General features: G+C 43.4%; 1 protein-coding gene across 1 annotated transcript; it reads left to right on the forward strand.

Moving 5' to 3' along the window:
- Positions 1-9,341: 9,341 nt before the first annotated feature.
- On the forward strand, positions 9,342-15,881 carry LOC131234816 (uncharacterized). Its single transcript, XM_058231791.1, has 3 exons — positions 9,342-10,675; positions 13,961-14,168; positions 15,013-15,881. Exons 1-3 carry the CDS (start codon positions 9,917-9,919, stop codon positions 15,528-15,530), a joined length of 1,485 nt encoding a protein of 494 aa, XP_058087774.1. The 5' UTR covers positions 9,342-9,916; the 3' UTR covers positions 15,531-15,881.
- The last annotated feature ends 2,688 nt before the right edge of the window (positions 15,882-18,569 follow it).

Here is an 18,569-nt window from a genome sequence, read left to right on the forward strand (position 1 = left end):
GGTCGACTATGGTCAAACAGTAGGCCACCAGCTGCCACTACCGGTTGCGGATTAATACCTCACCACGAAGATGCCAACTGCGGATTGTAACCATTTGAAAATGAGCATAAATATAAACCATTAAACATTCAATGATTTTAAAAATAATGGTTGAACGGATAGGATCAGTTTTAGAAACTCATCCTTTTTTTCTTATGACATGTCATTTATCTGATCCACTTCTTGAATGGTTCAGATCATTCGTAAGACGGGCCCAACTTCTTCTTTTTTTTGTTTATAGATACATGGGAAAAGATTATATGAGGTTGAGCTGTGTGGGCCCCACTGTGATGCGTGTTGACCATCAAAACCGGGCACAGGATGGGTCCCCTTTAAATTACGGGATATCTCAAAAATATGCCGTATAGGGAATTCAGGTGGGCTATACCATCTAAAATCATGTGAAGACATGCCTAAAACATATAAAAGCACTTGGTGGGGCCCACTTCAAATTTGAATGCATCTGAAACTTGGTATGATCCCTCATCCAAGTGGGACACACATAATGGATGAGCCGGATTTTTGAACCACATCTCGGTGGGCCCAACAAATGATTATGAATTTTTTAATGGTGGATAACCTCTCTCAACTTTTGTATGTGGTGTGGCCCACACAAGTCATGAATAGACTTGAATTTTAAGCTCCAAGCCCACCATGGAATGTTGCATCTAACTTATGGGGTGGATGTTGGACACACATCACGGTGGGGCCCACACAACTTGACCTCATGGGAAGTTCCCATTAGCCCGACTGCATAGGACCATATATATCTACACACACACACACAAATGCTCAGCTGCGCCAGTTCGCATTGAACTAGTTTTGTTTGTACTAAACTTGTGCAAGTTATTTTGAGAACTCATTATACATTATGTGACTTCAAAATCTGAACGGTCCACATAAAGCAACACCTCATGAAAATCCTTTGGCCCAATTTTTACTTTGATCCAAAACTTTAGTGGTCCATGAAAAATGAAAACAGTTTACTCCATTGATTTTCATTTCTCTTTTCTATGGCCCACTAGAATTTTAGATCAAGGTGAAAATTTGTCCCTTGTGGTTTTATAGGGTGTCACGCCCCAAACTCGGAAATCAGACTCATAAAATTTCCAATCATCAAATTCAGTGCCGACAGCCTCCGTAGTATCTCATTCTCAGCTCCCGGCGCACATGCGCCAGATTCCGATCTTGGGATCCTAGAAGGAGAATTTTCCAGCATACATTTATCTTGGAAGAAGCATAACCACAAGTATACCCAAATCACAAGAATAACATCATGAACCAGATATCAGATATCAAGGATGCAATACAATATGCAATTCAGAAAAGTTACGAATACCATCAACCTCATCTAGGTCATATAAATGCAGAAATATAGCAACTCAGATTGCCATATGCCGAGGATGAAATACAATACGCAATATGTGGTGCGAATGAAATAACCAAGCGCCAGTGTGAATTTGGGATGATAGTACGTGGTATTGCAGGCTATGGGGCCTATCACAAAGGACTTTTATCCAAACTAGTCTCATACTTAAATTTGGATAGATAGACTCAATGCGGTAAGCTCCTGATCTCAAGTTAGTTGTGCGCCCCAACTGAAATCCTGGCTATTGCGAAAGTACACATAATGATTAGTTGCGCACTACCAGCCCGAGTGGATAGTGGATGAATGAATGAATATAATGCTGAGTATGCAACCCATGCTCCACAAATCAGTACTATACATCTCTGGGATCATCACCGGGGTGTAGTACACTCTACATGCAAATCGCCGCCCACTGACGCGCGACCATGTAAGTGGAAGAGACCTCACTATTCGCCTGGCCGGCAGTCAACCAATCTCTACCCTGCACATCGATAGCGGACCCATTCACGAGCTAGTCAAACTCAGCCTAGCTATGTCCCTTACTCTCGAACGGGTAAGACCACACCCCCTCCCAACCGACCACGACACAGTGGGAGATGCGACCTCCTGGTATTCGGCACTCGGGCACTCATGTAGCCACTCGGTCTCCATGTTAGGGCGTTTCATGGTCACGGAGGTTTAGTGACTTTCACCCACGGACATTTAAAGTGCCTAGATGCTCAAACCAAACATTTTCGGTGTCCGATCTAGCTATCTACGACATGCCTATGGAGGTCACAGCTCTGATGTCACTAGGGTGTACAGTAACCACAATCACACAATGCAAGATGCATGAGTCATATAGTCCAATCATGCATCAAATTTACGCATATCATGTGCTCATGTGAGACAATCTTCGCCTATCATGGAGTCTCATAACAACCTGCCCAATGACATATGCGATGGTCAACCATATCTCATAACAAACATGCAGATGATGCATATGGGCATGTATCATAATATTATGTTGTCACATACTCATAATTGGTATCAATAACAGCACTGATAATCGGCATCGATAATCGGCCTATACAATCGGCATCGACGATCGGAATCGGAATCGGCCTCGACAATCGGAATTGGAATCGGCCTCGACAATTACAATCGGAATCGGCCACAACAATCAGAATCGGAATCGGCCTCGACAATCAGCCTCGATAATCGAAAATCAGAATCGGCCTCGACAATTGGAATCGGCTTCGACAACTGACCTCGACAATCAGCCTCAACAATCAGAATCAGTCTCGACAACCACCCTCGACAATCGGAATCGGCCTCAACAATCGGAATCGGAATCTTCCCCGACAATCGGTCTCGACGATCGGAATAGGCCACAACAATCGGAATCGACCTCGACAATTGACGTCAACAATCGAAATCGGAATCGGCCCCAACAACCAGCCTCGATGATTGGAATCAGCCACAACAATTGGAATCGGCCCAGATAAATCGGAATCGGCCTCAACAATCGGAATCGAAATCAGCCTCGACAACCCGACTCGGCCTCGATAATCAGAATCGGCCTCAACAATCGGAATCGGAATCGGAATCCGCCTCAACAGTCTGACTCGGCCTCGACAATCGGAATCAGCCTCGACAATTGGAATCGGTATAACAAATGGCCTAAGGGAAGGTCACAATGTGGATATTTAACCCATCAATGTGGACATTAAACCATCATTACTACCAAGGCATGGCCCGCCATAATCATCATTACATACATCATGGAGTAATCGCACATCGCAATAGACCTCATATACATCACATTCGGCCCCATACAAAGGCCTCACATACGTCTCATTGGGCCTCACTCATGGCCCTTATATACATCACATTGGGCCTCAACCCATGGGCCATCAAATACATCAAGTGGATTGCATCCACGGGCCGCACCAATGGGCCTCACATATATATCGAGTCGGCCATATCACATGGGCCACACTAGTGGGCCTCATATACATCAAGTGGACAGTGTCCATGGGCTGCACCAATGGGCTTCATATACATCAATTAGGTTGCATCAATGGGCTGCACTAATGGGCATAATACATATCACAATGGGCCTTGCCCATAGGCCTCAGATTCAAGCAAGTGGGCCCCATCATATGGGCCTTGTATACATCACATCAGGCTTCACTCATGGGCTCAATATACATCACAATGGGCCTCTCCATCTGGGCCTCACATACATCACGCTAAGTCGCACAGCATGTGGGCCCTGCACAACCAACAGGTGGGCCTGCACCTCCCAAATGGGCCCACCAGATGAATAACACGGATGTACAACACATACATCAAGGTGGACCCCACCACAACGTTTATTTTTCATCCAATCTGATCACAAGGTCACAAAGACCTGGATAAAGAGGAAAACAAATTTCATACTTATCCAAAACTTCTGTACTCCCAAAAAAAGGGGGGTTTCAATGGTAGGCGTTCATTCCCCACTGTTTTTACTGTGTGGTCCACCTGATCAACAGTTGGATCACAGTGTGGCCCACTGTGATGTATTTTGAGATCCAACCTATTCATAAATTAACATAGTGATAGACGAAGTGAAAACAAATATCAGCTTGATTTGAAACTGCTGTGGCTCTTAAGTAGTTTGAACAGTGGATGTCACTGTCCCCACTATCTCAATGGTGGGAGTCCACTGAACTTTGGATCTGACTCATACCATAAAATGATCTCTCAAATGGTTGAACGGTATGGATACAACACATGCATCATGGTGGGCCCCACCATCCAAATAATGGACAGCGTAGATAAAACACATACATCATTGTAGGGCCTGCAGAACTTGCTGACATTGTACAGTGGGACCCTCAAAGCTTAATGGCGTCAATACACCAGCAATATAACTGGTGTGAGGTACCCAGCCAATCTGTTCCCACTGCCGGTGGGTCCCACTATCCCAACCTGATGGATGATGGATACAACACATCCATCATGGTGGGCCCCACCATACAAATAATGGACAGACAACATGGATGGAATCCACGCAGTAGCTGGGTCCCACAGACCCTGCTGACGTCAGTACAACAGCTATAGAGCTGTTGTACGGTGCAGCGTCAGCTGGTTCAAACGGCAGAGGTGGGTCCCACGCCACCATCATATACATTTTTATGTATATATATATATATATATATATATATATATATATTTGGTTAGCTGGTTAGTACACCCCACTATCAGTTCACATTTCATTGAATATGCACGTCCAACGTCCCTGGACGCTGGACGGTATGGATGTGCATGTGGGTCCCACGTGTGGGGCCCACGGCTGGTGGGTCCCACATGGATGTGGCCCACCTGATTTGGATCACTCTGACATTTTTGTTTTCTCAATAGTCCGGGCTAGTCCGAAACAGACATCAATGGTGGCCCCGAACATGGCAGCGAGGTGGGCCCCACTTGGACAGTGGTGCGCCCCACATGGTGGACGGCATGGATAAAAATGCATCATGGTGGGCCATAAAATGAGAAATGAGAGAGAGAGAGAGAGAGAGAGGAGATGTAAGGGAGATGGGATGGAAGGTATGGGCTCTCTTGACTTATTGGTAAGAAAGGGAAGTCTAAGCATGGGTTGCTTTGACTTTGGGTAAGGAGAGGTAAGGGTGAGTGATGGCTTGTGATGAGATGTACTTGACTTAAGATTGATGTGATTGATGGGACATGTCGTAAAGATTCTCTTGGAATTCACAAAGTGCGGTGTTTTCCTCGAACTGAACGAGGGCCCACATTTCCTGGCCTAGGTATCGCCTCGGCACGCGAGACGCGACATCAGAACCGCGTCGACAGCGCGGTCGCACTGGTACGAGTCTCAGGTCGAGTCAACTCCGATATGAAGGATTTGGCTTAGGATCGTGCGCAAACGTTTGATACAGGTCACAGGTTACTGAAATTCGACCACGAGGACTGCAGAAGCCTACGGAACGGTACGGTCTAAGATACGGGCCTTACAATGGGATTGCTCATCACATGGACCGTTCAAATTAAACGCTCATGAGTCCATGATATGTGTGCAAAGGTGCGCACATGTGTAATTGTGTAGGTGATCATGATTCTATCTCTCTCTCTCTCTCTCTCTCTCTCTCTCTCTCTCTCTCTGTCAGGCCCGTGTCTTAGACCGTATCGTTCCGTAGGCTTCCGCGGTCCTCCCCGTCGAATTCCGGCGACTCGCGATCCGATCTGAGACAAGTCTGGAACGTCTGACACAATCTGATCCGATGCATGGTTAAGCTAACCCGAACCGACTCCGACTCGGTTAGGGAAACCGGGTCAGATCGGATTGGGTACTATTCGAATCGTTTTTTTTTTTTTTTTTTAACAGTGAAAATCATTATCCACACTGCTATTTTCGGTGTGGTCCATTTAAGCTTTAGATATGATTCGAATTTTTTTTTTTCAAATCCTCTAAAATGATCACGAAAATAGATAAAACGGTATGGATATAATAAATACATCATTGTGGGGCCCATGTAATTGTGATCTCATTTGAGTCGTTCGTACAACTCGGAGCTCGAGGCGCGTCTCCCCTAGCATTTGCACGACACGTATCTACACCTTACATGCCGCCTGCCAGGCGCCAGCTGCTGCCTGTGTTGTCCCGTCGGGCTACTGAAGTAACGTCACCAAGTTTTGTGGGCCCCACTACGCTGTATGTGTTGTATCCACACCGTCCATCCATTCTGAGATATCATTTTAGGGCATGAGCCAAAGAATGATGTAGATAAAAAGCTGTAGTGGACCCCACCACAGAAAACAATGGGGAGAGTGATTCCCATCGTTGAAACTATCCTAAGGCCCACCATAATGTTTATTTGAAATCCAACCTGTTCAAAAGTTGAAAAAGACAGAAATAAGGGAAAACACAAATATCAAGTTGATCTAAAACTTTTGTAGCCTTTAGAAGTTTTTAATGGTGCGCGTCACTGTCCCCATTGCTTTCTGTGCTAGGTCCACTGGAGCTTTAGATTTAATTCATTCTTTGAATATTGCCCTAAAATGATCTCTCCAGATGGATGGAAGGTGTGGATACAAAACATACATCATGGTGGGGCCAACAGAATTTGGTTTCGTCACTTTAATAGATACTCTCGCAGCCTCCCGTGTTGACATGCACAACACGTAATACAGCTGTTGCTGCCTGTTGACGTGTTGTGCACGTAACTTATAGGCGAGTAAACTCTATTGGGGCCCACCGTGAATGCATGTGGTGTATCCATGCCATCCATTCATTTTTTCAGATTATTTTAGTGGTTGAACCTATAATTGATGCATATCCAAAGCTCAAATGGACCACATCATAGGAAAAAATAAAAGTATTGATTTTCACTCAGGATCGGTCCGAATCCATTCGGATCGAGTTTTCAGATCGGATCGGTCCGAATTGACCACTACCCGATCTTGATCCGAAAAACAGTCGGATCTGAATGACCCTACTCGATCCACACCGATACAGGCCGTCGGTTCAGTTCGAAACAGGTCGGATCGGGTCTGACTGGGTCGGATCCACCGAATCAGGTCAAATATGCCCAGCTCTACTCTCTACACACACGGGAAATGGTATTATAATGTCCACCTCATGGGAATTTCCCACGAGGTCTAAGTGTGTGGGCCCCATCCTAATGCGTGTCAAACATCAACACCATGTCCCATTTAGGTCATGGGATATCCCAAAAATCAGTCATATGCTGAACTCAAATGGGCCATACCATTTAAAACCCTATGAAGACAAGACGAAAACATATAAGATCACTCGATGTGGCCCACCTGAGTTTTGAATGTGGCTGAAACTTGGATTAACCCCTCGTCTAAGTGGGACACACACAATGGATGGGCTGGATTTGTGAACACATCTCGGTAGGCCCAATACATGATTAGAAATGTTTTAATAAGAGGGTAACATTTCTCAGCTGTTGTATGTTGTGTGGCCCACCCAATTCATAGATTGACTTGATTTTTAACCCCGTGGCCCAGCATGGAATGGTGCATCTGACCGATGGGGTAGATATTCTACATACATCAAAATAGGGCCCACATCGCAGTGGAGCCCACACAACTTGACCTCATGGAAAGTTACCGTCAGGTGGACCTCATAGTACTATATCACAATTTTTTACTGGTATTCGAATCATGACCTTGTGTTGGAACGCTAGTGAGTTCACCCCCGAGCATGAGTAAGGACGACTCCACGTTGGACAAAATTACAAGAGATCTATTATTCTGGGAAAGTTGTTTTGTGATTGTAAGTTGTTATTTTTAGATGGTGGTAACCAAACTAAGACACAATGTACTTGTACATTAAAATAAAGAATTGAAAGGGTGGGGCTCACTACATAGCTGTAAAGTCATTAATCCCGTGTGTATATCTAAGAACAGATATCAAGTGGTCCAAGTACAGAGTTGAAAATGGATTGGTTAAGATCAACCTACCAGTTTTACTTTCTTCTGTGATTCATCCCACCAGGTCCTCATTATATTTAGAAAAAGGTGGTGAACTATCTGTCTAGTTTAACTGCCATAGTATATCGCGTGACCGAGAAATTCAAGGATAAGCCACACTTCTCATTTAAACGATATAATATTTCGGGGTAATTTCTCGTCTCACTCTAACAGGGTTACACGACTCGCTCGTGTGAGAGTGAGTTTGTTCCTCACGCATATGAGCCCCTTATGAAACTGAGGATAGCCTAATCACAAGATGAGTATCCGTTAATTTCGTTCAAGCAAGAGAGATGTAGACATGTAGAGATGTAGACTCTCATAAGTTTCAACACTTGGTCAAGGGTTTGAGTATCCGTTGGTGAGAAATTCTGCTACAGTGCGAGTGTGTGAAGATGTGGGGGTGTGCATGCGTGTGTAAAAAAAAAATAAGGTGCAGTGATCACACAATTTTTACCCATCTCTTCGAAATATTTGATAGTCATGTTTGCTTCATTTACAATAAAAATTAAAATGATGACACTTTTCTATTACCTTAAGGGTCTTGTTTTATCAATTACTAAGCTAATATTCAAAAAATTTGTAATGATTATAAATTATTTTAATTAATTCTATTAATATTTATATTTGACTATTGATTCTTGTGCTTAATTTATTCGTGTTAAAATCACAACAATAATATTTTTATATTACTTTAATTTTAAATCATTATCAAAATACATTGATGACTTAAAAATTTACAATAATGCTATGAAAAAGTATAACGACAACAAAATTATAATAATGACACTCTTTTACTTTACATCACAAAGGTAATGGGTGAAACAGACATGCCTGATGTTAAATCATTAAATTTATACACTCATGTATATTTAAAATTTTAACATATGATTTTTTCAATAATATAATCGAATATTACCATAGTAGAGTATAAAGAAAATGTGTCATTATTATAACTTTATTACAGTCAGAACAAATAATGGGATCAATAGTCAAATGTAAATGTATCCAGAAGTCTGTAAAATTGACTGTCCACAAGCCAAACACAAAAATTAATGATCCAATGTACTGTCAGGAGCAGTAATTTAAAATTATTGGATATTTCCTTTTCATTTTGTGCTAATTGGTGAAACCAACTTAGTTATACATTTGATGAAATTTGAATAATGGCATTTTCTATTAAATGGTAACCCCTGTTCCCTCTTGCAAAGCCCTTTTTTTAGCATATTTGCAAGGAAAGAGTCGATTTTAAACGTGCGAGGGCACATCATGCGATGTGTTTCTGGCTTTCTGCAGTGCAGACTGAAACTCCGAGGCTCGTACAGTGTGAGAGAGAGAAAAGCCACCACAGCCCCGCTTCTCTCTCTCTTCTCTCGCACGCCTCTCTCTCTCTCACACACACACTCACTCCTATCTCTTTCTGATTATTGTTACTGTTATTTTATTTATTAGACTATCATAGTCTGATAAACAAGCCTCGAAACTGTAAACCAGATTTCAAAGGAAGTCTCCTCATTCCTTCCTTTTTCTGCCACAGCTCTCTCTCTCTTCTTATATCTATCGGTTCGATTTCGCTCTAAAAACACTTTCCGTTTTATAACTTCTCTCTCTAAGACCTGCTTGAGTTGAAATTTCGTCAACTCTACGAGTTGAAATCTCTTCAGCTTTCCATTGCTTTGTATCGACTTGAAATTCCGAAGTTGGGGTTTTCATGTCTTTTTCTTCTTCTCTTCCTCTTTCATAACTGTTTTCAGTTGAAATCTCTTCTACTTTCTATTGATTTTGAATCGGTTTAGTGAGATTCCGAGTGTGGTTTTTCCTCTCTCTCCCTCTCTCTTTCAGAACTGATTGGAGAAGAAATCTCTTCAACTTTCCTTGTTAGAATCCTTTTATAAAGATTCCAAAGTTGGTTTTGTCGCTTTCTCTCACCAGCAGCTGAAATCTCATTAGCTTTCCATGCCTTTCGGAACCTTGTAGAGATTAACCTGCGTTTCTCTGCTTTCTCTTCTCCTTCTCTTTTCAATGGCGAAGAAGCACCTCCAAGAGCTCTTGAATGAAGAGCAAGAGCCCTTCGTTCTCACCAACTACATCAATGAAAGATGCTCACAGCTTCGAAAATCTCCTCCCAAAACCCAACTCCACCTCAAACGACGAAAACCCATCTCCCAAAATCCCATTTCGCCCTGCAATTTCCGCAAAAACGCCTGCTTTTTCCCCTCCCGCGCCATAAAAAACTCACCTCTTTTCGATTTCCAATCCACCCCAACAAACCCATTTCTCAAAGCTGCTCAAAAGTCCAAAACCCCTAAAAACCTCAGCTTTGGGCTCTTGGGTTCGATCCTGAAGATAATCTCTCCGAGAAAGAAGCCTCAGAAGCGTAAAATCTGCGTAGAGGAGATTCGAGTCTCAGTCAGAGATATCTTGAGATGGGATTCGTTCGATGGATTGCAAACATTTTCAGAGGAGAAGAGCGGAGAAGCTCTGGAAATGGGAGAAAATAGGATTTCCGAGGTGGGTTTTTCGTGTTCTTGCGAGAGCAGCGGATGGTCTGAAGATTTCGAAGGGAAATCGATGGATTTGGAGATCTGGAGCAATGAAAGCAGAAGCAGCTGTTGCAGGGCGCTGGATTTGGAAGAGACCGAGGGAGGTAGCGGGCATTGCGAAAAAGCCTTTTGCTCGAGCCCATTGAGATTCCAAGGGCTGGAGATGGTGTCAGATTCCGGCCACAAGACGCCGGAATTCTCCTCGCCGGCAATGACACCCAGTCGCCGGAAAACAGAGGTACGGCTCCTTGGGCCTCTCTCTTCTTCTATCTCACGCTCCTTCCGTTTCCAGGTGGTCTGTCACGTATGGCACACGTGTGATAGATTCAAAACCTTCCATCAGGTGGGCCATAGTCTACAAAACAAGCCGATGGTTGAGACATCTTTTCCCTGCCATCCATTTTCGTTGCTAACCGTGGCCCACTCAGGAGTGAATGGCCTGACCTTCAGACCTGAATCCTGATCCAGGACACGTGCGAGGGAACGAAACTTGGTTCTCTACACGCGTGTGGGTTTAAGAAACCTCTTCTTTCAAAAATCAAAACCCAGATAGACGCCGCGACTGTACTCGCTCTCTCGGGGCTTCCGGGGCAAACTTGCCCACGTGGCCTTATATGGGAGAGTCTGGGGGATTCATCAGGTGTGGTGAAGTCAAACTCATCAGGTAGGCTACACGTGTGCTTGAACAAGGGCCCACTTTTCGTTTCCTTTCTACATCTGTGGCCCACCTGAGGAGCCAAGCCGCCTGTATCCACCTGATGACCGGCGTAGATCTCTCTCAAGTTTGCCACGTGTGGGATTTATGTTCTTTTTGCGGATTTAAGCAATTTGATTTCTCGCTTCCCAGTTGGGTCCCACGGTCTGATGGACCACACGGATGATATGTGATGACGCAGCACAATCCCTGCCCTATAAAAACAGATGGTTGAGAGAGTGTACAAGAGAAAGAGAACGCTGCTAAGATCTTACAATCTGGGAATTCTTTTAATGGTATCATCCTCCACGATGGGACCCATCAGATCAACGGTCTGGATCATACACCACACGGAATCCTTCTGGGATGCTCAGGACCATGTAAAATGACGGAACTAACCTTGCCAAATACGGTAAGATACGCTTTGTTTTAAGGTATCTTGGTCATTTGGGGTCGACAGTGGTGTCGGTGCGATCTTACGGGCATCTATATTTAAGTGACGAAAATGCCCTCTATAGGAATGATAGGATTTTGGGTATGGCAGGGGTATTTCTGTCATTCAGTCGGTAGTGTGGTAGTTCCGTCATTTTCTGTTCTGTGCGGATACTAAATCAGGCTGTTATATTGCTTGTCTCCCGGCAAGACTATTTTGTCTTCTTTTGAGTTGAATCTTTGGATTAGAAAAGACAAAACTGTCCGTTGTCTTTTCTCTAAGACATACCCTGTAATAACTTTGTAATTGTCCATGGACCTATGGTTAGGGTGGCCATGGGTCAGGTAGCTGCCTAACCTGGTTTTGGGCATTGGGCTGGGTCTGGGCCTGAAAATGGGTTGGGCTCTGGCTAACCCCCGAAAGACGTTGAATTGCATGCAAGTGTTTGGCATTTTGCCATGATGCCGCCCTGGCCTGTCCACCTAAGTATTAGGTTGACTAGGTTAGGCGGCCTGACCAGAGCTGAGTGGATGTGATGTAGAGTGGGTTGCAGATAATTTCATTGCCAAGATGGACCAGAAAAGGGCCGATCGGAGACGGAGGTGATCCGGACCATCAGAATTTAAAACGGGCGTATCTCGCAAACCAGAATGAGTTATCCAACATGCCATATATGATTTTGGGGTAGGATGAGCTACTTTAGCCACCTAACCTGGCAATGCTGGGTTGTGCATGCGAAATATCATCAGATCAATGATCGATATCTGTTTTAATTTCGTTTTTACTATTTATAGCAAGTTTTAGTTTGAGTATAACTCTTCATCCATTGGGCTTTAGGACTTGCACCCAACATGAAAAGTGCTTAGAATAATTAGAAGAATCACACAGTTGAGCCAAATAGGACACTTACTATTTTTGGCCAAAAACCATACGCACTAGTGGAAATCATGACCGTCTATAAATAGTAAGTTTACTATTTATAGTAAGTCACGATTTCTAGGTGTTTTAGTTGTATTTTAATTCCGAAACTTCTTCCTAGGGTTTATCTTATTATTTAAGAGGTTGTAAGTTCGTTTTTCATCATCAATCAAATTATTACGAATTTTATGAGAATTATTTTCTATTTGCTCTCTCCTCATGGATTTGAGGTATCTCTGTGAGGAGTTCAAAGAAGTTCCATGGATTCGAAATAGTTATCCCCTTGAGGAAGACGGTGCTCGACCTCAACATGTCCTCCCCTCTGTCAGGATGGCCCATGGTTCAAAAGGCCGATCAATTGATGCTTTGCTTGCCTTTTCTCATGTTGGGCCGGGTTGGGCCTCACCCATTTGTAATATGGGTATTCCGGGTCAGGTGTGGTGAGAATCCTACATTAGTTTGGGCTTAAATTCTGGCCCATTTTTGTCCAATCCTGTTTGGATGTACACCAGGATTAGAAAGGGTGCGGATCCAAATGGCCTCTTATTCCAATACGAACTGCAAAGCCCACAAATCTGAATGGTCTGGATCTTTCGTAGTTAAGGCCTGCTCATCCCTGAGACTAGAGGTTTGATCCCAGTTTGTAAAGCAATAGGGGCCCATGCCTACTTGATTGCTTATATTCCTTAAGGCTGAAAGTTGGGCGGGTTGAACCCGACTGACCCGTGACCAACCCAACATTGCTGAAAGTTGGGTGGGTTCATCCCAACCGTGACCAACCCAACATTGGGTTGGTCTCGGGCAAGATGTATTGGGTTCGGTCTCGGGCTTGGGCTATACAAACACCAACCCGATCGATATATAAGTTACTTATAAATTATAATTGAGCGCAGATCATCTATGTTGAAGGCACAAGAAATTCCAGTGCCGTTGGGTCTCATTAGTCCACATCATATCCAATGACTCAAGCTAACAAGATATGCCGGATTTCTCTCCCAAATAGATTGCGTGCTACACAGCACGACTTTTAAAGGAGTAGTTGTCCTATATTTTAACTTTGTTTATTTAGAAAAAAATGAAGTTCTTTACGATAAATAATTATATAATAAATAAAATCATAGGTACAAAAAATAAGACGTGTATTGAAATATAATAGACTAATGTAATAATGAAAATATTAGTATGTATCCACCCGACCGAGCCCACTTGGGTTGGGCTTAGTTTGAGAATTCCCAACCCGATATTGGGTTGGGTTGGGCTTAGTTTGAGAATTCCCAACCCGATATTGGGTTGGGTTGGGTTAGGGTTGAGGTATAGGAACCTTGGGTTGGGCTAGGGTTGAGCACCAACGCGACCCGACCCAACCCAACCCAACCCAACCCGCCCGACTTTCAGCCCTAATATTATTTCTTCTTTGTTAGCAACTTCTCTAACTTTACTTAGTCCCACACTAATGAGAGATTAACTTGGATCTCCAGATCCCAGGGAGCACGTTGTTTCCATGCACAGGTGGCAATGAAAGTGCTAGCAGCTCCCATAAGGAGCTTGAGGAAGAAGAGAAAGAACAGTTCAGTCCTGTTTCGGTGTTGGATGCTCCTTTCGACGACGACGATGAAGACAGTCCTGAGGAAGCAGAAGGAGACGAGGATGATGAAAACTTTGAACACACATTTGCAGCGGTGCAGAGTACGTATTCCTCTCTCATTTGTTGTTATGGTTGCTTTTGCCAAGACCTTTCATCAAAGTGGACCCTACTGTTTGTATGTCTTGTCTTGAAAATTAAGCTGCTCAGTCATGAGAAAAGGGTCCTAATCCAGATCATTGGTCTATTGTCCTCCACCATCGATGGGGTTTGAAAATATTCCAATTGAATGCAGATCATTGCTGTATTCATCTTCTTAAGGGCCTGTTTGGCCGGACGGATCCCATGGGATTAGGAGGGATGGAATGGATTTTAAGGTAATGATGGTGGTGTCAGTGGATTGGTTTAAGATCCATGGGATTGCTATATCCCGGGACAAGTTCACCGAGTCTGTTTGGCACACCTGGCATATCCTGGGATTTTACCTTCCAATCATTTTCAATCCGTCCAACCAAACACGCCCCAGGCACGATTGAACGGGATTAGGAGGGATGGGATCAATTTTAAGGTAATGATGGTGATGTCAGTGGATTCGTTTAAGATCCATGGGATTGCTATATCCCGGGACAAGTTCATTGGGTCTGTTTGGCTCATTTGGCATATCCCGGGATTTTACCATCCCATCCCTCCTAATCCCTCTTAATCCGCCTGGCCAAACAGGCCCTAACTGTACATCCTAAGGCGAGAAATCAAAAGGTTAAGATCATCCTACCAATAAGAACTAGCCCATAACTGACCAATGGTCCAGATTACCGGGCCATGGACCTCACTTGTCAGAATCAAATATCTATATAATACCATACAAATAAAATGCAAGTTCTAGCTTCTCATGATCTTATTTTATTTGAATCTCAAGTAATTGAATTTTCAATCTATCTTATTCTATAGGAGCAAAAAACCAGCTATTGAACAAAATTCAAAGATTTGAAAGGCTAGTGGATTTAGATCCCGTTGAATTAGAAAAGAGAATTGCAGAAGCAGAATTAGAAGAAGCAGAAGCAGAAGCAGAAGAAAAATGCACCGAAGAGGAATCAGTAATAAATGAGACTGTGGAGGAATTGGTTAGACTTGTTCTTAGCAGATCAGACGGCTATCTTCAGCCAAAGAGAATCCCAGCTGACATGAAGAGATTGGTATTGGACCTCGCTGAAGAAGAGAGAGGAGATGATGATATGATGGATGTGGAAGTAGTCACGAAGAAGGTTGCTGAGAGAATCGAATTGTGGAAAGATGTTGAGCCTCACACTATCGATATGATGGTTGGTTTGGATTTTAGAAGGGAAGACAATGAGTGGCGGAGAAACATTGGGGAGTCACGGGAAGTGGCGGTCCAGATCGAGTTCGCCATCTTTGGGTTGTTGGTCCATGAGTTAACGGTCGATCTCGCTCGATCGAATCACCACTAGGATGTTTTATTTTTCGATTTTGCTTATATTTGTTTATTTTATGGGAGGGGAGGCTAACATGCGACAGGGCATGTAGGTTAACTGTGACATGTATGTATGTACGTTACAAGGGCGAATGGATTTTGAGGAATGCTAAATGGAGCCTGGCTATTGGGAAAACAGCACCTGGCATGTGGTGATTGGTCAGGCAATCATGTGGGGCCCGCCCCGACGTGCACACGCATGATCTAATCATCACGTAACTGGACAATGTTGTACTGGTGGGATGGCTCAGCTTAGCATTCTTTGGATGGAAAATTTTCTTTGTGACTTCTCTAACAATTGGAATCATATGTTGAGCTGTTTATTTTAGGGCATGTTGATGGATTGGTTTGGTCATGTGCACACCCCAGCTTATGTTAGTACTACAATAGTGTGATGGGAACCATGATGTTGAGACTTGGATTGAGTTATGTGAGAATTCGTCTGAGTCCACTCGGACTTGGTTGGACCTGACCTGGTTTGACACCATGAGTCACCCCAGCTCGGCAACTCATCTTCAACTTGGGTGAGTTATGACTCATGATCGACTTGATACCAGACGACGACAGGTCAGTCTTCAGTCACGGTTGGGCCTCCTTTGAGAGTGCATCGCCACTGCAACCTCACGTTTAGCCACCAGTGTCAGCGGGTGAGTATTGGCTTGGGTACTAGTTAACCTGTATGCAAACCTGAGAAGAGGATCATACTCAGCCTTGCCAGTAACATCTATATTAGGTAGGGTTGTACACAAGCCAAGTTGTTGGCTTGATCTAGCTCGGTTTGACTTGGCCTTAGCAATGACTCAAGGCAAGCCAAGCTTCATGTGACTCAACTCGTTTGAAAATGAGTTGAGGTTGAGCAGAATAGAGCTTAACTCAACTCGACTCGAAGCTTGAAACTCAATTCCAAGCTTTGTTAGTTCAAGTTTGACTCGATTATAATATATATAAATATTTTTAAAAATAAAAATAAAAAATCTTAAAGGCCCTACCATATCCGTCCATTTCTTTACCTTTTCCTATACAAATCCAACTTGTTGCACCTGCAGGAGCTTCTCTCTCTCTCTCTCTCTCTTCCCCACTCAGCCACTCACCCAAACTCAACTCAGCGTCTCAACCGCACAGCCCACACCCACCAGACTCTCTCTCTCTCTCTCTCTCTCTCTCTCTAATAAAATACCTCTAAATCTAATCTTTGAATTTTTATTTATTTAAAATTGTTTGAAAATAGAAATTTTTCAAATTTTAAAATTGAGATTTGGAGTTTTAAATTTATGATTTGCAAATTGATTTTTTTTAAAATAAAATTGGGTCAGATTGGGGTTGAGAGCTCGAATGATAAGCTTGAGCTCAAGAGGAACACAGCCAAGCTTAAATGGTAATCTCGAGGGCGAGATCGAACTCGAGGATAGTACGAACGAGTCAAGCCAAGCTTAGCCCACCCCGACTCAACTCGATGTACAGCCCTAACATTAAGTGGAAAATCTAAATCCCATTGAATTTAGGTGGCCCGGTAGATCCGAAAGCATGGTTTTAAGACACGGATGAGTCTTTGTGCAGCTCATCTGAGTCGACTCACACTTGGTCGCACCTGATCCAACTAAACACCACAAGGCATCCCGACTCAGCTGGGTCTGGTTGATTCACCCCCAACTCGGGAACGGGCTAATAGGTCCAAGTCATTGAGCCTTAAAACCGTGATTGAGATAGGCCTTCTCACTGCTCAACACATTGCCCATGCAAAGCCCATGAGCTAAATACTTGTTTTCCGGCCCCACCCATATAACTAGCCAAGCGACTCGGCCCAGAACAACCCAAAATGTTGATGATTCACTTAGCCAGTTATGGTTAAACAAGTCCATCTAGATAGGTTCATCTTATTAGGGCTTTATGCATGATTCAACCCATGCCTGCCCATATTGGGCTTTTAAATTCAAGCCCAGCCCAGGAACCATCTTTCTTTCCAGACCATTGCTTTATCCTTTCTAACCGTCCATTCATGGGCCACAATTTAAGGGTTAGGAGCTTCCAACGAAGGACAGTTTCTGAGCGTCGCCCATCCAGGATGTGGTCTATACGATCAATGCATTTCCAAGCCATGGACCTTTGTTACAATCAGAACGTATAATTCCTATGTGATTCTCTTCAGTCTTCGTTACATGCGTCCTGTGAGATGGGCCATTGAATTGGATTATGGACAGTCTTCTTCGCAACCGTCCATTTTCAATTTCAGGCAGCCATCTATCGAATATGGACGGTTTGATGTCCAGCAACAATGATATCCCTCATCTGGATCGTATGCATTAAATGGACGAGTTACCACCATTTAGGAAATGATGGAAAAATACAGGGTAGCTTTGCAGACCTTTGGGTGCATCTAAACCCTTCAAACAATGGACCTCAGTTAGTTATAAGATGGTCACGTTTGGGTGTATCTAAACCCTTCAAACAATGGGCCCCAGGGTAGATCGGTGATAGATTGGAGATAAACGTTCCATATGGAAGAGGTATTATGAAGCTCCATGAGGTTCACCTCTGCGGGCCCCACCGTGATGTGCGTTGGACGGACAAGGTTTGCCGAGTGATGCTGCCAGTAGGCGGGTGGCTATTGGTCGGTACTATAATGGCTCCACCATAATGTATGTGTTTTATCCATGCAATCCATCTATTTTTTCAGGTCGTTTTAGGACTTAGATTTCATTTTTTAAAAAGTCAAATATACATATAAGTTGGACCACACCACAGGACTTAGATTTCATTTTTTAAAAAGTCAAATATACATATAAGTTGGACCACACCACAGGAAAACAGTAGTGATTGAATGTCCACCGTTGACATCCAAAGTATTGATTAGATCATACAGACTTAGATGAAGGGAAAAATAAATATCATTCTAATTCAAAACTTTTGTGCCCATGAGAAGTTTTTAATAATGGGTGTTCAATCAACATTATTTCCTTTGATGGGGTCCACTTGAAATTTAGTTCCATCTTATTTTTGGGCTCATACCATAAATAGA

This window comes from Magnolia sinica, chromosome 19 (genome assembly GCF_029962835.1).
Source record: "Magnolia sinica isolate HGM2019 chromosome 19, MsV1, whole genome shotgun sequence".
NCBI lineage: Eukaryota > Viridiplantae > Streptophyta > Magnoliopsida > Magnoliales > Magnoliaceae > Magnolia > Magnolia sinica.